We start from the raw sequence: 11,944 nt of genomic DNA on the forward strand, positions 1-11,944 counted from the left end.
CCAGAATCAAATCTTTAACATATATGTCATAAAAATTCAGTTTGACTTTTTAAAGTTAGCTATAAAGTTTTATGATGCATCATGCATATAAACAATACATATGATATATTATCAACAACAAAGTAGGCGACTCAATGTAATCGTCATTTATAGAAGCCCGAAGTCGATATAAATATACACAATTTGGCATTGTAATTGTCACACCCCAACCTAAGGAGGAAATGCCGGGGCGTGATCCGATTGCTCACAGCTCGAATATACTATCATAATATAAATGACAATATCTAATTAATTATTTTGTTCAAATAATGCACACAATAATCAAATACAACAAAACAATTCAAATAAATAAATACAATCATTTAAATTCAAGCTTGTCTTTAATATAACCCTAAGGTCTTTTTAAGTGTCCATCCTTCAGCTCAGGCAACCTGCATATACGTAGAAAATGGAGTTTTGTCAACAAACATGTTGAGTGACTTTATCACCAAGTTTTAACACAAAAAATAATGTTAATATAATAAATTAGCAAAACGTAATAAATGAGGTAATGAAATCAAACCATAAGCAAATAGATTGTCGATTAAACCATTGCCAAGCGAATCGGGCGCCTATAAATCAACAATGAGCAAATAAATAGAATAAGACCGTTGCCAAGCGAATCGGGCGGCGGTCAATAGAATGAGAACCCTCTCCAAGGGGATATGTCAAACGAATGAATACAATAACACATAAGCACATAACAAGTAGATTTGATTAATCACACACAATTACACGTTTGCTATTTTTGATATGTATGTATATATAGATATGTATGTATAGTATTATATACGCATATGTCCCCAAAACGTTTATGAAAATCGAGTAAAATAGGGGAATGATAAAACTCACCTAAGTTTAAAGGCAAGTGAGTATAACTAAGAATAAACGAGTCAACGGATAAGCGAGTCGTCCAATACGCGTCAAACAAGATAACTGATCAGAACCTGAAACTTTGTGATATGAAACTATAAATAAAAACAAACTTAATGCCGCTGGAATCAATCCAAACGGATGAGTAGAACTCTAGTTATGTTGAATTAAACGTTTAAGCGAGTTGGTACTGACCAGAATCCAAACAGCAAGTTGGAAGTCGGATTTTGGTCAGTAGCCTTAAAATTTCGTTACGAGAATAAAAGTCTTCTGGATCGAATGTTGAATCCGATCAGAAGTATGAGAAAACTTTAAGTTAAACTAGTTGACTATCTTGTCCTTTAACGAGTTTTAAACGATTTGACCAGTCAACACCCTTCAACCACCAAAATTGATTGAAGGTTATTGACTAGGGAATATATATGAATGATTTCTATGTTTACAACTTACCCGGAAAGTGAAAGAATCAACATAAACGATGAGTCAAAGGTCCATACGTATGCAAAGTCAACCGGTTATGAACGTATCTTCAACCAATAAGTAAAAACCGAAGAGTTTGAGGAGGGTCAGAGGAGGGTGACGGCTGAGAGTAGTGTTTTAGGGTTTAGGGATGATTTGTGGTAGAGAAATAATGATATGTTTATATAGAATACACTAAGTCGATCTAAATATGACAATAATGATATGTTAAGAACTGAATGGGCCTTTAATGATTAAATCAATGTTATAAGCTGTAAATTTCGTTCTTGATCAAGGGGTTATGTATATGGACATGTATTTTAGTTTTATTAGTTTTCTTGGAGCTTAATTCACCCGATTTATGCCTAAAACAAGTGATTTGCATGCTAAAAACGAATTAGGAAACAAAATAATCAATTAATAACAAAATCGAACCAATTAATAATAAAAATTCGTTTTTAATATTTAAGGTAAGAAAATAGACATGTTATAATATTATATAACTTATCTTGGGGCATATGTTTCAAGATTTGGGTCAGAAATAGTCCCTGTACTTTTATAAATGCGATTTTTAGCCGTTTTAACTGATTTTAAGGGTTTTTAAGAACTATTTGGCATAAATGAAAGTTATGAAATTATAAAATAAGTTAAACCAAGTTAAATATCAATAAATACAAGTTTTAAATAGTTCAAAAGATCATAATTACATTCTTGAATCGGTTTAAACAAATACGAAAAATCCGAAATGTTACAGTCTCCCCTACTTTAGGGAATTTCGTCCCGAAATTAAGGAAAACTAAAACATAATCGTTTTGAAAAGAATTAAATTTTTAATGAAAATATCATAACATAGAACTTCTAATAACCGAAGCAACACTCCAAATGACAATCCGATAAGGGCACTTATATATAGGATGTACCAGCGGCGTATCCACCATGTCCTTATCATCTCATCATTCGTACCATTACCCAAGCTACCTTAGGTTCTAAATCATGACACATAATTGTACGTATTATGATTTCCATGCGAGGACTCGGATAATCATGTATGCATCCATAATTACTCTTATCGTCGGATGGTCCGCACAATCAGTTCCATCATGTGGGTTATAAAACATTGAAAATAAAATTTTTAAGAGAAAACAATTGTTTGATAATAATTGTTAAATATACTTTAAAAGTTAATTAATACTTGTTCAAGTTGAATTGATAAAACCGTGTAATTTCTAAAATTTCTTTTGCTTTTAAAAGTACAACTTTGAATATAAATTCCAGAGATTCTTATTTAGTGTTCGAATTTGATTAATAAAACCATGTGATTTCTATTATATCTTTTGATTAGGAAAATTACAAATTTTGGAGAGTGAAATGAAGATCTTGGAGCAGACGTTTGAAATGAATTATGACGATCGAGGATAAGTTAAGAATAGAATATGAAGCTAATCGTGATAAATAAAGGAATTTTATTCATGAGATGGTATGCGCAAAAGTTTAATTTATAACAATTCTTAAGATAGTTAATAATATGCGAAATCTTTAAAGTTCATATTCATTAGGACGAAATTCTTAAGACCGAGAGTATAAGTTAAGCTGAAGATTTTGGTGAGTCGAGTTTAGTTAGTTTAAGAACTTATGAGATTAAAGGGAAGTTAATGTAAAGTTTATATGTTTTCAAATTGTGAATTTGGGATGAGATTAATTCAATTAAGATATTCTAAAATATCATAAAAATTAGTAGTTAATAATTTAATTTATTAATGAAAATGCGAAAATATACTTATTTGAATAAATCGTTATTAGATTAAATTGAGAAACGGATATTCCCAAACCACCGAGATAGTCCTATTCCAACTAAACCTTTAAAATTAGATAAAATATAAAGTAGGTAATTAGATTAAATTGGGAATTCATGGATTTTTCCTTTTTCATAAAATCGTTATAAATATTAGGAAGTAAGTAATTTGAATTATCAATAATGGAAATTTGGGTAAATAAAAAATTCTAAATTAAAGTGAAGCATATAATAAATTGGGATAAATACGATGCTAGAAATGCATGAACCACCATGACTATTCTTACAACTACGAATTTATCATTTAAAACGTTCAAAATTAAAAAAAAAAATCAAAGTAGGGAGTTGAAATATTTACGATGAAGGTTCAATCAAAAAGTCAATTAATAATAAAAGTTAAATTAATTAATGGAAAATTTTTTAATTTAAAAATGAAAATTAAATTTAGGGAATACATAATTTAGTTTAATAATAATAAAATTTACAATAATTGAATTTTATTAATAAAGATTTATAAAGTGAAAAATAAGTTGTGAAAACCATCATGATATTGAAGACATCAAGAGATGATAAAATATTTATAGTTTAAAGTTGAGGATAATGATTTAAATGTACTTAGAATTTTATAGTTCGAGGATATGGATATAATTAAGAAAGTATAATTTAAATAATATTTTAACTGATATAAGTTAGTGTAAGATTTCTTGTTCAAGGTATATTAGTTTTGTCGAGACTGGTGGTCGTTTGGTTAACGGAATACAGCAGCACTCCTTAGTGATTCTAGTAGTCGAATGGCAATTACGGGAAACAGGTGAATGACGTTGATTACAACGATGATTCTTAGGAAAGACATTCTATGAGGACCAACAATGGAAATGTGTAAGATGACAGGTGAGTTATAGGAATGAGTTGATATGAAATTATGAGGATGCGTATGTGTATTTATATGTATGTATATGAATTAGTACTAGTGAAGACTCAAGGACTAGTCAAAAATTAAAATAACTACATTGCATAAATTTCATAGAAGTATTCATTCTCAAATAACTTGTACATTTATGCATTAATAAGTTGTACATTACTATCCACACGTTGATATTAAGTCAAGTTTATATCAAAACGACGATAAAAATACGTGCGTCATAGTGGTAAGCTCGACATTGTTTAAAACAAAATATATTAAAAAATATAGAAGGAAAAAGAATTTTAAATAAACTTGTCAAATATATAAGTAAAGATGAAGGGGCATATTGTAATTTTTTCTTAAATTTACAAATGATGAATAAAGTTAAGGGGGAAATCTTGTAACCATATTTTGAAAGAAATGTAAGTTTATGTAGACTTGGTAATGAAAAGACATAATTGTCCTTAAATTTTATAAAAAACATGCATTATGTGTTGTCGTTTTATGGATCATAATTTGTATCTCTTATAATTTAAGAGGTCCTTGGCTGGTTCTTTATATATAGTAGAGAAGAGATAAACATTTGAGTTAATAACTACTTATTAGTTTGTTACTTTTTAAATTTGAAAAGAAAATATAACACTTTTAAATTAAGATTTGAAACTTGACTATCCACTATCCCAACCCAACCCAACCCAACCCAACCAAATCATTTATTAAAAAACTATTTTTCCTCTCTTCCACTTATACAACCCAACCCAATCTAATATTTTACTCACTGTCACAACCCAACTTAAACCAATATTTTATTAAATAAAAATGCTTCATTTTTTATAAAATTTATATCAAAATGTTAAATATTTTTTATTAATAAAACCGTGTCGTTGCATTTTTTTAAAAAGGTTAAAAGTTATACTTTTCATGAAGAAACCAAGTTATATATAAAAGTTTGGTTGCAAACTTAGGTTGTTGGAACAACCTAGGTTGCAACCGGTTGTGGACAAAAAGAATTTCTAATTTTTTAATTAAAATGTTTTTTTTTATCTTTTTGTGTCACCTTGCAACCGGTTATGATAACTGGTAATCATAGTGGATAGTCTTAGTACTCCATTTTAATTATCCTTGTATTATTATAATAATATAATAAAGACAAATTACTAGCACATCTAGAATTTTAGTTGATGAAAACTTTGAACATTAATCTACCTATTCTAATAAAGTAAAATAAATATGGACATTTGTCATGTTTTGGTTAATTCTTATAATTGTTTCCCTCCAAAACTAATATACCCTAATATAAGTAATAAATCAATAATTATTCACTTTCCTTTTACACTATATTTATATAATATCTATATATTTTTATAAATATAAATATTAACATATTATTTTACTATATATTCAAATACTTGGTGAATTCCAAAAATCAACAACAAATAATGTTTCTCAAATGAAAATTGTTTCGGGTTTTTTAGTGTAACTTAAATTTGATTTTATGGGTCAAAAGTTGGTAAATAGATTGTTTGGTACAAGTTAACTACATTTTGGTCAAAATTTGTTAGGGTAAAAAATGAAAATTTTGAGTATGTTTAAAAGTTTGAGAATGCAAAATAGATTTATCGTCAAATTTGTTATGGGTTCAAAGTATTGATTTTATTATGTCAAAAGTATGAAAGCTGGGTTTCAAATTTATTTTTAAGGGCATTTTTTGAAATAATCAAAAGGTTCGAGATTTGGCAAACTGACTATTTTCCCCTCAACTATTAAAATTTAAGAAAACATTGCGAACACTTTCGACATGTCACCCCCATACATATCAATGCTTAACTTTTATCAAATTTGAAATATTTATGTCAACATTAATTTTTCTTTCAATGGTGATTAGAACATTGTATGGGAAGCATGACATGCTAAACTATGCTCAAATGAAACAAAATATTCACAAAATTGAATGGGTTAACATGTTTTTTATGTTGTCATTATGACAAAGTCGAGAAGCCCCCTGAAACTTATCAAAATATTTTTTCATGGTGTAGCTCAAAAAAACATAGTTCTTGAAGAACATCCATTGTTACAATTTAATGTTCTAATTTCCTTTGATGGGTGGTAAATTGATAAATATATCAATAAAGGTAACACTCCTTTTGAATTTAGGCTGAGTGGTTAGAACTACTATCGTATGAGAAATTTTATTTCCGAAATTAGTTCATAACCAAAATTCTTTCAATTATACATATATAACACCGAGAATGAATTTTTCAATAGAAAGAAACATTCTCGGGTACGTTTTTGCACGGACATTTTTTTATTAAGTTCATTTAAAAAAATCATTTTGTTTTATAAATGAAATCAATTTATATACACATTGTATAGATACAAGCATAGATGTAATACATTTTTTTTATATACGCTATGTAATTATTTGTTTTACTTATAATTTTATAATTTTTATTATTCCTTGCATGACACGAGCTCTAAAACTAGTAATATAATAAAGACAAATTACTAGCACATCTAGAATTTTAGTTGATGAAAATTTTGAACATTAAAAATTGACCAAATAATTATGTGAGTAAATAGACTTTTAGTTGATGAAAGAAATCAATTTTTTAATTGAGAAGATAGATACCGTTAATATCAATTTTAGAAACTTAAAATTATTTTTAACGAGTTGAAGGAATTGTTTTGATAATATAGTTAGAAATACATTATATTTTATTATTTTATTTAAAGAATCATTAGTGCATAGAAAATAAGAGGATGCAATTGTAAAATCATTCCATGCATTATTGTTGTGAATTTTTTTTATATTTTATGAATAAAATAAAATTTCGGCGTGAATTGAGGGTTAAATTGAAAATGATAGGGCCACTATGGATGTGGGTGATATGCGAACACTTGTGATAATCAACCATACAATTATTAACCAACAACATTAATTCCATATCTAACTTCCAACATAGATCATGTTTCATAACTAATAGGTCTCTTTTCCTATTGCAAGAATAAAATAGATTTGTTCAAGATAAAAGCATATAACCATTTGCATCAATAATTTGAAAAATGTTACGAATTCTATTCTATATAAATGTATAAGAGCATCATTAGATGTTAAATTACTTTTAGTAACGTTTATAAGACGGTGTGGGTAGGTTTTGAAATATTGTGAAAGTGATGATTAAAGAAAGCATCGCTTTTTTCTTTTCCCTTTTCTTCTTTAACTAGCAACCAAATAATTATCAGCGGTATCTTAGTGATTTTTTATATGAAAGATCGCCGATTTGAGCTTCATTCATAACAAGAATGTTGTGTACGAGCCAAAAGTTTTACTATAATGGGCAGTGATGGCTGGCTCACCAACGCTATCTATGAATCGGGCATGGATGGTCGTTTGCCACTGCGAACCTTTGTTCATCATTCAAAAAACCAGATATTAATAAAGCTAAGGTATGAATGAAGATATAATTTTATTTTCTGAATAGAACATAAGCCCCATTGGTATAAGGTAAAATCAAAAAAACCATTGACTAATTATCTATTTGTCTCTTCTGAAATTAATAGCTTGTTGTATAAGTTAAAATTTACTTGATCACCTTGTTTAGCATTTTATTGACGAGATTCTGTAAATTATTTTATAACAAATTTTTATCTTTACCAAAAAAAAATGTTTACCTCTAGCTTAAAGGAAAATGCTAAAATATAAAATAAGACAAAACTGAGTAATACAAGAAGGATTTGTGGTCTTAAAAAACCTATTTAATTTTTTTTTAAATAATAAAAAAATCATAACTCAAAAATATAAATAAAAAATGAATAAAGTAAAAGCACTAAATCACCCCCCCCCCCCTAGTTCTTTCTCGATAAAAAAAAAAGACAAAATATCGAGGAAAAAAATACAATGACGAAAATAAACAAAAAACATGATGATAAATAAAAAAGACACAATAGATCGCAAAATACAATACAATGACGAGCAAAATATAATACAATGAGTAATATAACACAATATCAGTGGCGGATGCATGTTGGTGGCAAGGGGTAAGGTCCCCACTCAAATTTTCATGATGTACATAACGTATTATATTTTATAGGGTATGTTTTGGTTAAATAATATTTTCTCCCCTTACGTTTTTCTAGTTTCCCCCCACAAACATTCCATAAGTTGTAACTTCTAACTTAACAAAAAGCCCAGCCCAATAAAATGGAAATAAGCCCAGCACTCCTTATGTTAATGAAAGTGAAATCCCTAATATATAAAAATCTTAATAATAAAACAAAGAAGACGGCAATGCAACTGCTCGAGTTTCAAGCTAGTAACTAGTAAGCAACCATCCAAGTTCCAATCAAATCAGATTCGTATGATTCTTTATTTATCTGCGATTATTTACATATGAGTTGATGTTCAATTGTTCATAATATGATATCATAAATCATATTTGTGTTCACTGTTGCATTTTTTGTTTCCATTTATTGTACGATTGTGGTTATAATATAAGTGTAATACTAAAATATAAGACCGATCTCTTCTTGAATATAGAACTTAAAGGTTCCATTTGCTATTAGAGTTTAGAACTTAAAGGTTTGTATTCTTTATTTATTTTGTTTGTCACTTGCTTGAATATTGTGAGAATTGATCTTATAGGTGTTATGGAAAGTTTTTATAAACCAATCTCTGGACCTAGTTTAGTTGATCTAGATAATCTTCCTTGGGATCCCGCCGATAGGAAAAGAATTTTGGATTACCACCCAAATCAAAGAGATGAGATACGGAGAAAGTATTGGATTAATAGACCTTGCCAACCACGTGGTCATAAGTTTCCAAAAAGAAAGATGGGAAGTAAAGAGCAGCATTTCAGTCTCACTTGGTTTGATAAGTATGGTAATTGGTTAGAGTATAGTGTAAAAGCAAACAAAGTATTTTGTTTGTGTTGTTACTTATTTGCTGATCATGTTGGAAACCAAGGTGGGCGTAATGTATTTTCAAAAGAAGGATTTAATTCTTGGAATAAACCGGAAAGACTAAGTTCACATGAGGGTGGTGTTGGTAGTGCTCACAATAAAGCACTTAAAAGATGTGAAGATCTACTAAATCAAAAGCAGTCTATCGCCACCATTTTTCATAAGCAAGATGATATTATGAAGTAGGGCTGTCACTTTTACCCGAAAGCCGACCCGAAAAACCCGAACCTAAACTAACTCGACCCGAAAAACCCGAACCCGAGAAAAGACTAACCCGAACCCAAACCGAAGTAATTTTGGGTTGGTTATCGGGTTTGATTTATAAGTTTCGGGTCAACCCGAATAAACTTCTAGTTTCAAAATTAAATATATTTTTATATATAATAAGTTAAGTTTTAGCCACTAAAGTTATCATAATCTAGCTTTAATCGACTGTTGTCATTCTAACTATTATGGATCGATTGTTTATTATTAATTTATGTTTTCCGTTCATTACTAATAGCAACCGAAATCGAACAACCAAATCACGCCCGATTGAATATGATTAAGGCTCGAGTTAGTTTTACTCTTCTTTTGAATTGTTTTATCAAGTTATTTTGGTTTGTTATTTGATTATTTGTGTTATAAGCAAAGAAGAATATTTTGTTTTAATTTTAGCATTGTAGTTTTTAATTTTTTTTTTCTTTTGTTTGTTTGTTTTTTAGGATACTCGAAACCCGATTAACTCAACCCGAAAAAACCGAACCCGAATTACCTGAACCCGAAAAACCCGTGAGAGATTTGGGTTAGGTTTCGGGTCAAGATTTAAAACTTTGAAACTCGAAGAACCCGACCCGAAAAACCCGAAACCCGAAAAACGAACCCGAAGAACACCCCTATTATGAAGAGAGCAAATCGACTTCGGCTAGATGCTACCATAGATGATCGCAGATTATGTTTGAAAAATGCGTTATCCTTCCATGGTCATGATGAAAGTAAAAACGTCTCTTTGCAAAGGAAACTTCTTAGAAATATGGGAACTAATTTATAAGCATAATGAGGAACTTCGTAAATTACCAAAAGCTGCAGGTAATAATCAGTATTTATCTCCAAGTATTCAGAAAGATGTTGCTAATTGTTTTGAGGAAGAAATTCTAAATTCTATTTTCAAAGGCATTGGTGATGATATGTTTGCTTTGCTAGTTGACGAGTCTAGTGATGTGTCAAAAAAAGGAATAAATGACAATTGTTTTGCAATATGTTGATAAACGTGGACTTGTTAAAGAGAGTTTTGTTGGTCTTGTTCATGTAATGGAGACATCTTCTTCGGCCCTCAAGTATGCTATTGACACTTTTTTTTGCTAAATATGGATTAAGTTTTAAAATGTTAAGAGGTCAAGGATACGATGGAGCAAACAATATGCGTGGCCAGTTCAATGGTTTAAAAGCAAAGATCTTAGAAGAAAATGAATCAGCATATTATGTACATTGTTTTGCTCACCAGCTTCAGTTAGTAGTTGTGACGGTTGCAAAAAAACATTTAGGTGTCGTGAACTTCCTCGATAACATAAGCATTTTGATGAATATGGTTTCCGTTTCTTGTAAACGAACAGATATTCTTCGTGAAAATGAAAAAGAGAGAGTAGAAAAAGAAATTGGTAGTGGCATACTTGAAACAGGGATTGGATTAAACCAAGAGCTTTCTTTTATACGACCCGGTGACACAAGATGGAATTCTCATTACAAAAGACTTTTACGTTTGGTTGATATGTTTCCTTCTATCATGAGAGTCGTTGAGCATGTTAAAGAGGAGTGCACTAACCCTTCTACCCAAAATCAAGCAATCAACATGTTAGGCTTCTTGAGCTCATTTGAATTTGTTTTTTATTTGCATTTGATGTTACACTGTCACACCCCCCGGCGTAAGGCGGAAACGCCGGGGCGTGCGTAGATTGAAATCATGCACATGGTATTAAATGTAAAAACTCATATTAAAATAAACCAACATATTGTTCATACCAAACATAATCCAAATAGAAAACATGATATAGCAAATTATTCATTCAACTTCTAAGTCTGAGGTTTGGTTGTAATCACAAAAGTATACAAGTAACTTAACGCGGAATTACTTCAAAACATGACGGCTTTCATCCCATATGACTCATTTTCTAAGTTTGATGAGTCGAAGTTAATGATACTATGTAAGTTTTATCCGTATGATTTGGAAAGTCAGGAGAAGATCGCTCTTTCACATCAACTTGGCTTGTACATTGATAGCGTGTGAAAAGATGAAAGATATGCTAACTTGAATGGTATTGCCGATCTTGCTAGAGTTATGGTGGAAACAAGAAAACACATTTCATTTTCTTTGGTGTATCGATTATTAAAGCTTACATTAGTTTTACCTGTTGCAACCACAACGGTTGAAAGATGTTTTTCGATGGTGAAGAACGTAAAGACAAATTTGCGTAATCGAATTGGGCCGGAGTTTTTGAATGCTTGTGTAATTTGTAGCATCGAAAAAGAAGCACTTGAAAGTGTTACGAATGAAGCTGTAATTTACCGTTTCTAAAAGATGAAATCTCGTAGAGGACAATTGTAATATGTGTTTTGTTTTGTTATATTTAATGAAGTCCGTTTTTACATTTTTGTGTCATGTATTTTTATTGGTTATATTGTACCCCCACTGAGTTAAATATCTGGATCCGCCACTGCACAATATCAACGAAAAAAGAAACAATCAACGACGAAAATAAGCAGAAAACACAATAATCAATAAAAATACTCAGCGATATTTTAATTTTTTACTTTTTTACTTTTTAATTGAACATAAAAGACATGAGAAATATTTTAGTTTTTTTTTTTTATTTATATTTTGCTTTATGATCTTTTTTTTAAGGGTTTTTTTTTCTTTTGTTCTTTTTTGTCTAAGACTGTAA

General features: G+C 29.7%; 1 protein-coding gene across 1 annotated transcript; it reads left to right on the forward strand.

The window, feature by feature from the left end:
• The first annotated feature begins 10,244 nt into the window (after positions 1-10,244).
• Positions 10,245-10,956, forward strand: LOC143610220 (uncharacterized). Its single transcript, XM_077084757.1, has 2 exons — positions 10,245-10,342; positions 10,398-10,956. The coding sequence occupies exons 1-2, from the start codon at positions 10,245-10,247 to the stop codon at positions 10,954-10,956; spliced, it is 657 nt and encodes a 218-aa protein (XP_076940872.1).
• Positions 10,957-11,944: the final 988 nt, after the last annotated feature.

The sequence above is a fragment of the Bidens hawaiensis genome, unplaced genomic scaffold (assembly GCF_021521415.1).
Source record: "Bidens hawaiensis isolate Kalapana, Puna unplaced genomic scaffold, B.hawaiensis_p1.1 tig00024998_1, whole genome shotgun sequence".
NCBI lineage: Eukaryota > Viridiplantae > Streptophyta > Magnoliopsida > Asterales > Asteraceae > Bidens > Bidens hawaiensis.